Here is a 14,572-nt window from a genome sequence, read left to right as displayed (position 1 = left end):
TGGATATGCCAGCGCTTCCCGCGAGATTGGAGTGCAGCTCCTGAGGGATTTGGCGCGGCGAAGGCGGCGAAGGCGGCGAAATCTTCTGGACATTTCTCGGCAGGGATGCTTTCAGGGATACTTGTGAGTGGGGCCCGGTCTCGTGCGTGCCTTGCGAAAGCCGTATACCCTCACCGGTGGCGAAAGCATGCGGCAGGGAGATTTAGCACTAATTAAACTGGAGCATGTATTCGAAAACGTTTCTCTGATGGTGTTTCGGAGTCACCACCTTTATATATATATAAAAAACGGGACATTTCTGAGTGTCACCATCTTGGACATTCATGATGTAAAACGTCTTCTTGCTTCTAAACAGCTTTCGTTTCCATACTTCTGCTCAGACATTCGTCAACGGCGCCATAAGATCTCGAAGCCGGTGCCTGCTCGTGAGGTGCTGTTGCGTAAGTATAAAATATTTGTTCCTAAACAAGAGTGTCTAATATGAGGGACTATTTCTAACAACTACTCCAGACTAGGCTAACGCATTGTTATATTCTTGCATTGACCTGTTCAAGGTCATGCTGCCCACACATATAACCACTTACCGTTACCTACCGCGAACCAGCCGATTCTGGTAGGCGCACATGATCTGATTGATCCTGAGCATTTTATCGCCGTACAGGAAGCTACATATTATTGTGACCACGAATTGAAGTGGCTTGACAAAGAATAGCGAAAAAAGCTTTTTTTTTTTAAATTCGGTCCATGTGCCTGCGCGCGAACGAGGTCATAGGTTTCTTGTTTACAAACATAAAACTATAGACTCGTACTGGCAGCGAGGACAAATGCAGCCTCTAGCACAAAAACTACGCAATCGAAAGGGCGTAACACCATTGGGCTGGGATTACACCTATTACAGCGATTACAACGATAAGTGTACGCGACGGTATCAGGTTTTGTGGATTTGTCGCACGTACACCATAATGTTTGCAAACATGTTTGTTTTGGTGAGGAGATGAAAAACGAAGCACATCCGTTCACACCCAGGAATCTATCCTATGTGTGTCGCATGTGAGCCATCCTGTCGTAGTTGATGTAGTAGTCGTCGTTCCGTCGTCGTGTTGCCGTAGCCATCTTTGCCCCGTCATAAAGTTGTCGTTGTCGTGAAGTTAGTGTTGACTGGATGGCTACTCCCCTCGCCCCTTATGAGCGGAGAGTAGGTGAACTTCTGCTCGATGGAACTTTTTCTCGGGTCACTCGGTTCATGCTTGAAGCAATAACCGCAGCTGCGTTAACTTAACGGACACGAAGATAGCTACTCCACTGTGTTAGCTCAGCAAATGGCGCCTTTGTGCAGCAGCCGCCGGGGACACAGGGGAGCGCTGACTGTCGTCGAAATGGATAGCAATAAGACTATGGCTGCTGTCATAAAACGCCGGCCATTGCGCATACGAAACGAGAAAAAAAAAAAAGAAGGGGTGGTGGGAACTTAGCAAGTAAAGAAAGGGGAGAGACCATCGCAGATGAGTGTCATAGTTGGCGATAGTTTTCTTGTGAATGGGAATGGCGGAAACACGGGTTAGTTGTTAGAGCATCCATTACTCACAGCGCTAAATTGAACACACGCGTCCGAAAGAAAAAATAAAACAATATAGACGGCACGAATGATGGGCATCAATCGAGTTTTTTTTTACTCTTGAAAAAAAAAAAATCCACGGCAAGCTTTATGAACACATCATATGAAACGCGATGTCTGTTTTTACACCGAGACATAGGAGTGTTTCTATATCATATAAAGCGTGATATGACGCACGCTATATAAACGCTCTATATAAACGCCCTGTGATGATGTAATAGCGGTCATGTGAGTTTAGCGCACGCCTTCTTTTCATCGCTACTCCCCGTTATCTAGGTTACGTCATCACGAGCGCTCTCCAATCACCGGCTAAGCTCTCTCCGCCTACCCAACTGTGCTTCCTCCTTTAGTTTCCTGCTTTCCTCCTCAATACTTCATGTTACCCTCTCTTTCTATACGGCCTGATACGACAACCATGAAAAGTGCGCGAAGAAGCTAAAGAAAATTGTCGCTATAAAACATAAAACAGTTTTTTTTCCTTCGCTATACGCAGTGACGAGTTTCTGTGTGCAGCCAGCGCGCGCCCTGTGGACGCTGTCCAGGAACCACTCGTGGACTTGTGGACTCTCGACGCATCTCCACTCGATAAATCTATACTCGGTCGCGACCTAAGAATTCAATACACATTACGATAAAACCGCACTGCATCTATCTTCCCCGCCTCTGCACTGCAGTACAGTTCTGAAGAGACGCCGCTATTGGAGGAAGTTCGCCTCTGCCGTGACGATATAGAAATGAGCGAGGGTAATTGGCTGGCGCATGTATACACATTTCCTTTAGTTGGGTATAGCGGCGTCTTTCCCCCTGCTTTCTTCAGTTGTCACCGACTACTGTCACCGAATCAGAACGCAATGAAAGCTTCAAACAAAGAAATACGAAACCAACTGGCCCCTCAAAAGATGCCCTAAAAAGTTTTCAAGGTTCTACAGACTAGACATCTTTGCAGCCTCATAGGTGCATAAATGAGGCTTCATTTTTTGTTTATTTGTTTATTTATTCCCTCAAAGGCCTCTTGTTGAGACATTACATGAGGGAGTGGGTGGTTATGGCAAACTAAGATAATACGAGTTATAATCGGATGTTTTCAATGAGCTGCTTGAATGAAAGTGGGTCGATGATAGTGGCAACTTCGATGGGCAGGCCATTCCAATCTCATGCTGTACTCAGAACAAGTTACTGCTGGAAAGTCGCGGTATGGGCTTGTGGAGGATATACTGCGTTTGAGTGACTGGTGCGGGCAATGCGATGGCCTCTTTTTATGTACGGGTTATCAAAAGGCAAAAAAGGGGAAAAATTATGTAAAAGGTTAAGATGTGCTAATCTACGGCGTGAGGCTAGAGCGAGTAAGCTTATTTGTGATTATACTGCTGAAATGCTTGAATTGGTACGAATAATCAGTCAGAATAAATCGTGTCGCGCGGTTCTGAACAGACTCGAGGGCGTTAATCAGGTTATTGTAGTGTGGGGTTCAACAATAGCATTGGCATACTCCTGCTTGGGCTGCACAGAAGTATGGAAAGCAACTTCTTTAATAGAGGGAAGAACGAGGGAAAGGTTATGGCGTAGATAAGCAAGAGTGCGATTAGCAGAATTTCTTATGTGGTTAGCAAGTTAAGTCACGCGAGATATACACACCAAGATATTTGATTGGATCAGTTGGTGCAGTCTGCATGTTATTGATGCATTAATTAGTCATATCGTAATTACGACCACGGGGAATAGACGTCAACACGGTTTTAGATATATTTAATGAGCTGAACTAAGTTTTATACCAATTTTGTGTGCGTGATAGGCCACCTTGTAACGCGAAATGGTCGGTGGTGTTAGTAATTGCCCGGTAAACCACACAATCATCTGTGAAGATTCGGATATGAGGAGAAATATTACAAGGCACGGCATTAATGTATATTAAGAAAAGGAAGGGCCAAGTAGAGTATACCTACCTTGAGGTGCGCATGAAAGTACGGGCACTAAGGATGAGGAGTGTGGGTTAGGGTATATGAACTGCTGACGGTTAGCTAAGAACCCTCGAATCCAGCTTAGAACACACGTACGAATGAAGACGGGATAATTTTGTTAAGAGGCGACCACGGGGGACCTTACTGAAAGCTTTTTCAAAATCTAAAAATAATATGTCAGTTGGGATGTTGCGATCTAGGTTTAAATGTAAGTCGTTCAAGAAAAGAGCGAGCTGCCTGTCACAGGAATAATTTTTGCGGTAACCATGCTGACTTGGGTGAAAAAAAATTGACGGATGTTAGGAAGTTAGCAATATGCGAGTATAAAATTTCTTTCATTTTTTTCGCAAGAGAGGCTTGTTATAGAAATCGGGCGGTAGTTACTCGGTGATGATCGGCTTCCTTTCTTGAAGACTGGGGTGACCTTGCCCACCTGCCAGTCATGTGGAATTGAAGCGCTGTTAAGCGATTCCTGTAATATGAGAGATAAAAACAGGCCACACACGTTTAGTATTTTTTATCACTTTGGCGTTGACACCGCCTACTGCCTTGGATGACGAGTTCTTCAATGATTCAATTACTTTGACAATGCCGATGGGATCGAATGTGACATTTTCCATGAGCGGATACGTTAAGTATATGGTGAATCGGGCAAGGCGTCGGAGGATTCATTAGTAAAAAACCGAACTAAATGCTGTGTTAAGAAGATCTGCAACCTCAGTCTCAGAGATCGGAAGTTCAGAGATATTATTAAGTGAAATCTCATTCCATTGATTAGGATTAATGGTTTTCCAAAATTGCCTCAGGTTAGTTTGCAGCATAACTGGTAAAGTGGTAGAAAGAAACTTGTGATTAGTTTGAGAAGTTAATTTGTCATATTCTTTCTCGACTGCATGATATTTCTACCATATGGAAGAAGATTTAGATCGTTTGGCCGATTGAAACGGGAGATTTTTCTTATTGTTCAGTCGTTTGAGGGATACATTAAACCATGGTGATGTTGTTCGTTCTGCTATTGTAATAGTGGGTATGTAGAAGTATAAGGCGATCCATCTCTGCTTTGAAAGGCAACCAGTTCGACTAGAGAGAACTTAGTGGAACGTTAGCGGCGAAGGTATCGAAGTACTCAGATAATTCTCGGTTTATGCTGACATAGTCCCCTTAATCATAGTGCGTAAGTGTTTTTCGATTTTTTTTTGTTTCTTTAGTACCTTGCAATAAAACAAAGTATATACTGTCAGGTGATCGCTCAAACCGCGCAATAGGGTGGTAGGGGTAATGCTTGTGTACACCCATTGTAACGCTTGTATAACACCCCTTCTTCCCGCTATGGAATGTTGAATAAGAGTTTCCTTTTCAGCACCCACGAATAAGGAGGGCTTGAAAAAAATGAGCCGGAGTGTTAAGATGTGATGTGGGCGTTCGCTCGTTGAACCTACTTTGGATTTTATATTCGGCAAACGTAAAAATACGATGTTGCGAGTAACGAGAAGAATGTGCCATAGACCGCGAAATTAAAGCACACGTGTCCTGTGTCCAGGACGTGCGTGACTCGTTGGCCATGTACCTCGGCTGCTCGGTGGTGCTGACGGGGATCTCGTGCCTCTGCCGCAAGTTCGAGATTTTCGTGCTCGTCATGTCTCCCTACGACACGGTCGGCTGCTGCGGGGTGAGTGGGCGGTGTGTCCTCCTCCTCCTCCTCCGTGATTGATTGTCCAGCCTGCGCTTGACACAGTGGCAATCAAGAGGAAGCTTTGGGTCGAGGCGAACTCCGATTTTCCCGTTATTCAAATACATGCGAAGTGCTGAAATGCTTTTTATGAGACAGCCCCTGGATCGACTTGAATAAAGTGGGTTGCATTTGAAAGCGAAAGCTAAGCTGTAATGACTGTATAGCAAGCGCAATCTTTTATTTAGGGTTAAAACTTTCATTTATTTTTTCAAGAACTGCCAGAAGATTAGTGAGTTTAAAAATATAGATGGCGGGAAGTTTATAAATCTCCAACTCTACACCCAGAACGGCTATTGTCGTTTTGTTAACTGCATCTGTCAGACCACATATATCGGACAAGCTTTCACAGCTTACGTGAATTTGTTACATAGTTTACAAGGATTTTGCAAAACTCCTACTCAAATATTAGTAGTATAATTGCGAATGGTGCTAATTTATAAATCTCGTCCTCTTTAGATGTACGATTAGGCGCAGTTCATAAAATTGCAATATCGTCATTCATTGATGAGTTGTAGAGCTATAAACTTAACTGATACTTTCGTTTTTAGAAATCTTGAAGCTTTCAACAATTTTTGTGAGAAATGTCGGAGGCCTAAATAAAGCTCTTCTCCCTACAGCCACTAGATCATAATTTTTTTAATGGTGCACAAAAGCCGTTTGGAGCCGTAAGGGCGAAGTTTAGGCAAAAAAAAAAAGCACTAAGCCTATAATTTTCATGCTGGATGAACCGCCATATACATGCATTTCCCGTAGACACTGTATACAGTAAAGTGCTAGATTGTCCTCTACTGATCTTTTGTAGGAAACTGGGTCCTTGCACAACTCGTGTATTTGCTTTGTAAATTATGCAAAATGGCGACATGGTTGCCCTGTCTTTTTTTTTTTTTTAACGTCACTCAGTATAACAGTCGGATTTTTTTTTTTAGGCAAAGGATCTGGTGTATCTCAAGGGGCGACTGGACAACCCAGAATTCAGCGCGAACGCGGTGAGTGCTGCGCCAGCGCGGATCTGGTTAGTTTTGAAGCAAATTAAGCTTTCTTTGCCTACTTTCCCGGGTTTGGTGGTATGACTGCTGGGCTGATGGGACGGTCGCTATCTCGACAAATGTGTGTATATATATATATATATATATATATATATATATATATATATATATATATATATATATGTGTGTGTGTGTGTGTGTGTGTGTGTGTGTGTGTGTGTGTGTGTGTACACATAGCGACCGATCCAACAGCCAATCGGTTACCCGAGGGGCCCAATTATTATTAATCATGTCATAGGTAGCCCCCCCCCCAACAAACAATGACACCAGGAAAAGTACAGGGGGAAATAATTGTACGTACTAATTGAATTAAAGAAATACATTAATGGAAATGAAGGTGGCGGAAAAACAACTTGCCGCAGGTTGGAAACGACCCCACGTCTTCGCATTACGCGTGCGATGCGGCAAGTTCTTTTTTCATCCACTTTCATTTCTTTAATTCAAATATTACGTACCAGTAATTTCCCCTACGTTGTCCTTGGCGTCTTTGTAGGATTCTTATATGATGCGATTAATAAAAATCGGGCTCCTCGGTTAACCCTCTTTCTTCTCGTTCATTACATAAAGAGGGTCTCGAATCCGGCAACATTGATGCCTTGAGGTAGCATGTGGGGGTTTATTGACCGGTTACCTTCACCCAAAAAGATCACAGTCTCGTGACGCCTGCGACAGAAAGGATGTTCCACATCCACCGCCAAGGTATGTGAGTGGTGGCGCTGGTTAACACTCTCAGGTTTAGTTCTAGTAGTAAAACATAAATACCCAACAAAGTGGATGGGGAAACGGCGCCGCGGTAGCTCCATTGGTTAGAGCATCGCACGCGTAATGCGATGGCGTGGGATCGTTCCCCACCTGCGGCAAGTTTTTTCATCGACTTTCATTTCCAATAATTTATAATTTCTATAATTCAATTAGTAAGTACAAGTATTTTCCAGTGTGTTTTCTTTCGTGTCAGTGTTTGTTGGATTATTATAATATATATGTGTGTGTGTTGGGAGTTTTTCATGTCACTCTACCATTTTCTCATTGACACTTTTAATCTAGATGTAATATTCGAGAAGTTGACTAATTCATTAAGACTAATTACATAAATAGGCAGACTGAAAGAAATTGAGTACCTCCCAGCAACGGCAAACAACATTAGCTTTGTTCTGTTCAGCTACGTGTCATTTGCATACTTTTATCAAACTCTGGATACAGCTAGCTGGGACATCCTGTATATATATATATATATATATATATATACACACACACACAACCTTATGGACGTGTCGCTAACGATTTGTCGCTCACGTGTCGCACATGAATTTAATGTGTTTTCGTGCATCTTTGTTATTACATTCTTGTTATTACATTTAACTATAATTCCAATATCTCAATAAAACATAAAAATACACGTTTCACATTTGCATCAGCACAGTGGTTTAACAGATTATTATCCGGATCACTATCGTTTTTCCTGTTCTCAGCTGATGTATCCGTGCACGATAATTCACTCAGCGCCTCCTTCGCCCTGTGAAATATTCTCACTATACAGCGGCATATGCGAAACCGCTGCAGTGGCGCATCGCACGTGTACGACTTCCAGTGCTTTCTGCCCTGTTGTCGTGCATGCGCATGGTAGCCTGAAATATGCACGCTCAAACGTGCGAGCTTTCAAGGTAACAACAAAAAAAAGGACAGTGAATTCAACGCATATGTGAGAATGGGTTTAAAGTGAAGCGTTCTTTGATGTCTACGGAGGTGTGTCTACTTCTTCTTTACTTCACTGCAGTTCAACGCTCTAACACCACTTTGTTTACTTAGCTTCCCTCTCCACACATTCGGCTGCGTCTGTTGCCACTTCCTCGCTTTGGTGGAGCTGACTGCAATTTTCCGTTGCCGACTTCACGTCTTACCTCTCGTTTTGCGCGTCCATCCGGAGATAGCTGTAGCCAGTGGCGCGTACCCATCTTCGGTGATTAGTCAAAAGCGTTCCTAAAGGCTGCAGTGCCACGTCACCAGCAGCATGTATACTCAGTGGACCAAGTTTTATATTCGGCGAGATAGCGTAAGCCAGGGCCCACACACACACACACACACACACAAAAAGGCGAGGGTTGGAGATGGGAAAAGGAAGTTTCGCTTAAAAAAAAGAAGAAAAGAAAAGGTTTCCAGGCTTTTTCACGCCATTGCGTTTACTAAAATTAGGCGTTTTGACTCGTTGGAACGTTGCTGTATACGTCGATGAGTAGTTCAATCATTTCAAGGCGCTAGTTGCCACGAACGAAGGAGAGCGCGTGCGCTTCACGCGTGCTGCCTGAAGCGACGCCAATCAAAGCCAGCGATATGGCGAGCCGTCTGTGCGTCTCCACATATAGGCTATAGGGCTTCATGCCTCGATATCGAGAATGAGTCTCAAGAAGACGGCCTATAAATTAAGCCCAAACTTTGCTGCCGAATTGAGATGACAGGTCGCGAAAGTCTACAGCACCACTACCCGTAAAGGGGGGTAAACGGGCCAGGAAAAAATGGCTACACAAGTTTCGCCTGGAACGGGCAGGCCGCATGGGCGCCCCACCAAGTCGGATTATTGTGTCTAATTTCCGTTCCGTTCTCGTGGCGAAAGTTTGCGGGAGACTATAGTCATAAACCGTTTCTGCAGTAAAAATACCACACCGATTCCACGCCGGCTCCATGCGATACTCTATTTATACGTAAGGGATAACCACCGGCTCAGCTTATATACCTGTAGTGTAGGCGGACTTAACGGGCGTAGGAGTTCCTACGCATCCTTTGCATTTCTGCAGAAGGGACTCGAGGCAACCGTTGTTGGAACCGCTTGCGGGAACCTCTGCAGGCTTTGAACTTATTCTAAGAAGCAAGCCTGCATAACATGAACGCGCGACTTCCTCACTGCTGGCACTCAACAGAAAGGCAATGTAATTGTTCACACTCTTAAAGCTTCTCGGAAAGGCAAGAAAGGGCAGGAATGCGTATGTCTTTGGATTACGTATTCTGCCGTATAATCGGTCATTAGGCTCAGTCGTTAGCTTGCACTCGTCGTAGCCTCGTGTGGTGTGTAAACTTGCACGTTCGGTCAATTGAAGATAAAGCTCGGAAGCAATGCGCCAAGTTAGCGCAACAATGTGTCCCATTGATAATGTATGCCTTTTTTCAGGTATCACGATTCGTCGGTTTCTCCATCATCGACTCCCTATTAACCGGATTCAAGGTTTGTGTCGCTTTCGGGGCACGCGTTCAATTGTTCATGGCACTGCTGTCGCTGTGCATAGCGCGAATTGAGGGGAAATGATTCGCGGTGTTCGCGAAACAATCTTCCTGCGTAATGCGACATGAGCTTACGGGCGGTAACGTGAGGGCGCGCCCGTCATTTCAAAGTTCTTAGAGAAGTGGTTAGAGTGAGCGATTGCAGTCGTGCACGAATAGCGCTGCAGAACAACTTTCTCGCTTTAGACTTTCACTGTGCAATGTATGTGGTCACATATCTGAATGTGAAAAAGTAAAAGCTCAGTTGAATTTATTTATTTCCAACCACGGCCCGTAGCAGTGCTGCCTTTACAAAAAGAAAAAAAAAAGTGTATCAGTAGTGGCATTTGAAAATAAACATCTGCTGGTGAACAAACGCTTAATTCGAAGAATTAAACACGACAGTCGTCCCATGTTTAGCGCATATATGAATTTACTGAAACATAAAACCGTACTTGTTTTGGCACCCTAATTTGTTGAAGGCGGGTCGACCCGTTGCTTTTAAGTAACAAGAGCAGTCACATTTTAATATGCTGTTATACGTATACTTATTAATTTATGACATCGAGTTCGCCTGTTGCCAGAAGCGTAGCCAGGGAAGCGGGGAGGGGGGGGGGTGCGGGGCACACGGTCACGTGCCCTCGTCTCTTCAACGCTTGTGTGGAGACTGATTTCCATTATTTTATTATTTCCACAAAAATCATTCCGTAGCGTTATCTCGCGGTTCTTCTCTGTGCTTTGGTGAAGTGCTTTGCCAGGGTTCTTCCCTGGTGAAGTGCTTTGTCGATCTAGTGCAAAACCTAAATTGCGGTGTTTGACGTTCCCGAAACTGCACGAGGCACGCCGTATAACGAAGTGCTCCGGACTAATTTTGACCCTCTTGGGTTCTTTAACGTGCATACATCTAGGTACGCGAGCGTTAATAGATTTCGCTCTCACCGCAAACTTGTGCTTTGTTCGAATCTCGAGGAACCTTTTTGTTACTAGCTCCAAAACTCGCCTTCAATAACTCTTTTTTTAAAGATACCTGTGAAGCATAATAGTATCATTCTTATTCGTAACTTGTTTAATGTTTCGCTGTAAACAGCTTCTGTCAATTATCGTAATGGCGAGCGCGATTTTATCAAAAAGAACACTGTTTCTGGGTTATATTTACATTTCGAAGGAAAAAATTGCCATTTATTTGCTTTTTTGTGCTTACGGAGGCCGCTAGGTGATCTATCTATCTATCTATCTATCTATCTATCTATCTATCTATCTATCTATCTATCTATCTATCTATCTATCTATCTATCTATCTATCTATCTATCTATCTATCTATCTATCTATCTATCTATCTATCTATCTATCTATCTATCTATCTATCTATCTATCTATCTATCTATCTATCTATCTATGTTGCATTACAGGGCATACTGGTGATGCGCCTCTTCGAACTTTACGACGACTTGAGCCGGCTGGTGGACCTAATGGCGCTGCTCCACAAGCAGCAACAGCATGCTGCCGCTGTGTCCGCGCAGGTGGCGACCCCTGTGGAGACACCCAAGTACCTGCCCGCGACCACCTGACACCGGGTGTCTGCCACCTCTGCAGGGACGACCTCTACACCGCTAAAGCGCTTCCTCACGCCACCCGTTTTCTGCCAAGTCACGTTTGCGAATATACGGGTCACTTTTGTCGATACTACATTCAATAAACCACCTTTCATGTCCTAATTGGTTCAGCCAGTGTCGTCATTTCTTCTGTAGCGGGTAACGGGTTTCCCAGCTAACGCTAGCCAAGCTGTTACGAGACCGGCGGTGTTCGATCACCAGTCCTCTTCCGCCACCAGGATAATCTTCGTGTATTGATTACCTGGCCGTAATTGAAGAAGAAAAGATCAATTACGCGAGTTTGCTTACTTTGTGAATAAAATGCGTTTTTTTCCCATGGGAAAGCTATTACTGCGTCCCAAAACATCCAATTCGGGCGTTCTCAGCGATCTACGGACTTCGTAATTGTTTTTCACCCCCGCTGTTTACTTTTACAGCGCGTGAAATACTAAAAGTGCCGCGCGAGTACTCGCCCGCTCGTCGCGACACCTAAAAACCAATACCTTAATTAACGCCCCTACACGATTTTCATAGAATAGGAAAATATATTCGATTCTGTAGAAATACCAATTGTCTCGGAGGGTTAACTATAGTTGGAGGCTAAGCTAAGCAACGTGCAACGAGCGATGAAACGAAAAATAGCAGGCCTAGACCAAGAGAGTACGAGCGCTACCAAACGATCAGCGTTCAGAGAATGCTTGCGCATATATAAAGGGCCACCACGGCTGATACGCATGCGCAAATGCCGCCGCACGTGACATGCACGATACGAGGAAGACGGCGCTGTTGATAAGAGAGCATCCTGGGGGCAGATCGTATTCTCGTGGAGATTTTGAGAAAGAAATATAGTTAAACAGGTCGTGTGTGTAACCGAATGAATGTCAGCGGAAGCGAAACGTAGCGGAGGATGGTATATATAACTGTAGTTGGTGGGATGAAATTAAGAAATTTGAAGGCGTATGAAGGAGTGAGAAAAACATTATGGTTCTTTACTCGATCAAGTAGATATTTTCTTAGTCGGGTACTATATATGATATATGATATATATCATATCATATCATATGTCATATCATATATATATATATATATATATGATATTTCGGGATGTTTCCAGTTATTAACTTAGCCACATTATAGGTAGAAACGACAGTTTTGTATTGGGTAGTAAACATGTCGTAAAAGGTTAGTAACGGTTCAAGAAAGGTTGTAACCGCTGCAGTTACTACCTCTTTACATGCAACTACTAACCGTTTAGTAATGTAGGTAGTAAATAGGTATGAAAAAGTGAGGAACCAGCCAAGAAAGATGGTAACCACTGTGGTTACTACCTACTTGCTTACAGTTACTCACTTTTTACTAACTTTTTTCTAAGAGTGCAGCCGTATGCACCACCTTATTTGAGTAGCTAACGCCAACTACCGGCACCGCTACTTACTGTCCTTACTAAAATCCAGTTGACTTTGTGACAAGCATTAACTACCTTTTGGTAGTTAAAGCGATGCGACCACTTTTTTTAGAGTCCACATTTCTGTCGCGACAACATAACTTATAACGGCCGTCTGACAGTTCCGAACACTTGCTTAAAGTTTTTTTAAAATGCTGCATTTCATCCACGCACATATTTTAACTTACCCTACTGATTTGTCGTAGTGGTCCCCCCTCATAGTCGTCCCCTAGTTTAACCTTGGTGGCGTTTGCACTTTGCTAGGGCAGCAAGTTAAATTTTGTGCCGTTCGTAAAATGCACTCGTAACGCTCCGCATCATAAGCATACGTAATTTATCGCAAAGACTGCAACTAACCCATAAATTTTGAGCTTTGCCTACGGATTGCCTATAATTGACAAAATATGGATAACGTACCTCGCGTCGTTCACCGGCGAGACCGGGACGAAAAACTACACACCTCGTATGACGCATGAAAATTGCGAGAAAACGAGTATTAAGTGATTATTTTCAAAGCGCATACTTAACCTATAGACACTTCAAACTAGCGTACAAGCCACCTATAGAATGGCCCCCATTCCTTTTAAATATAAATCGCTGCCGTTTCCGGTTCTCCCAGGGCAGCGGGAAAAGTTTGCATGCGTTTCGTATGGCGGCTCTGAACAGCACGAAAACGACTGTTTAGCAGTTTTCATTCAACCCTCAAATAACTCACACACTTCAAATTTTGCTTGTAAACAGCCCCTGTGGTTTCCGATGCTTTCTCAAAATTTAATTTTCGTAAATGATCAAGTCTTCCTTTTCTATTTCAGGAAACCGTAAAAACAGGCAGATAACATCGTGAAGCTTATAGCGCGTGAAAAGACGAGGACGAAAGGAAGACGTGACACACACAGGCGCTAACTTGCAACAATATTTATTTCGAGCAAAGGACCCACACATATAACAACTTTTCTTGCATACATCATCATACATGCGTTGTTTGCAAAAAATGCCGTACACACCATGGCGCAGGTAAGATAACTCTTTGCGGGAAAGGGCAATTGATGGTTTTGACACACAGTTATTCCCAAGCCTATCAATCATTTCTACTTCGATAGTTTCGCGAGCTAATCCTTCTCGGGCTTTTCACACGATGGAACAGTCTCTGTATACTTGTGCACACTTCGAGTGGTCACCATCATCCGCCCCGGCAACAGCGCACTTGCAATGCCTGCAGCGAGCGTCAAGGAACCCACCCCGCTTTTCTGCTACGTTATACCGGTGTTCCTTTAAACGCTCGTTGGGGCACCTTCCGCTTTGCCCCACGTAGTTTTTCCCACACTTTAAAGGAAGGCTGTAAACAACTGCTCCCGCACATTCAACAAAGGGTTCCTGGTGGTTCTTTTTGCACACGCGCTTGTCAGACAGACTTGGTCCGGCTAGTCTGCACAGACTTTGTAATTTAGTAGAAGCTGGAAAAACAACCGTAAACTTCGCACGTTGACCTAATTTCTTTAAACGGTGCTATAGGCCATGGATATACGGGATGACAGCTACGCTCCTCTTATCTACACAATGCAGGCTGGCGAAATTCTTTGATAACTACGTACTTAAGTAGACCCTCAGCAACGCTAATAAGTACGTGTTTTCACCCGCTATAAGCCTCACGATGTCATACCAACAAGCCCAAATCACTGCATTACAGGCATATAACGTTTCTAAGCGCTTCTGCGAGAGGCGGAACCGAGGAGCGAAAGTTTCATTAGGCGCAACCATACGAAGATCTTTTCACAAACAGCTTCGATGTAAAAAGAAAAAAAGAAAAAAAAGTGATGGAATTTTCGCTGACCCGAACGACAGAGGCAGGAAAGATGCCTCGTGTTATATGTGGTGTGCGCTTCCAAGTGAACGACCATAAATTTCCCTCAATCGTTCTTCATAACCAATTTTACT

General features: G+C 43.7%; 1 protein-coding gene and 1 non-coding gene across 2 annotated transcripts; both read left to right on the top strand.

The window, feature by feature from the left end:
• The first annotated feature begins 385 nt into the window (after positions 1-385).
• LOC142577825 (uncharacterized) lies at positions 386-11,303 on the top strand. The gene is made up of 5 exons (XM_075687272.1): positions 386-440; positions 5,114-5,242; positions 6,232-6,291; positions 9,512-9,565; positions 11,011-11,303. Exons 2-5 carry the CDS (start codon positions 5,135-5,137, stop codon positions 11,167-11,169), a joined length of 381 nt encoding a protein of 126 aa, XP_075543387.1. The 5' UTR covers positions 386-440; positions 5,114-5,134; the 3' UTR covers positions 11,170-11,303.
• TRNAT-CGU (transfer RNA threonine (anticodon CGU)) lies at positions 7,139-7,211 on the top strand. Its single transcript has one exon. It is a non-coding gene; the product is annotated as a tRNA-Thr (tRNA).
• Positions 11,304-14,572: the final 3,269 nt, after the last annotated feature.

This window comes from Dermacentor variabilis, chromosome 4, assembly GCF_050947875.1.
Source record: "Dermacentor variabilis isolate Ectoservices chromosome 4, ASM5094787v1, whole genome shotgun sequence".
Classification (NCBI taxonomy): Eukaryota; Metazoa; Arthropoda; class Arachnida; order Ixodida; family Ixodidae; genus Dermacentor; species Dermacentor variabilis.
Note: the sequence above shows the minus strand (reverse complement) of the source record. Positions and strands in the feature narration are given on the sequence as shown.

Bases quoted from the DNA above. Each gene is read 5' to 3' on its own strand.
- LOC142577825 (XM_075687272.1), top strand. From the start codon at position 5,135: ATGTACCTCGGCTGCTCGGTGGTGCTGACGGGGATCTCGTGCCTCTGC. The intron at 5,243-6,231 runs GTGAGTGGGCGG...TTTTTTTTTTAG, and splicing joins ACACGGTCGGCTGCTGCGGG to GCAAAGGATCTGGTGTATCT. The intron at 6,292-9,511 runs GTGAGTGCTGCG...GCCTTTTTTCAG, and splicing joins CAGAATTCAGCGCGAACGCG to GTATCACGATTCGTCGGTTT.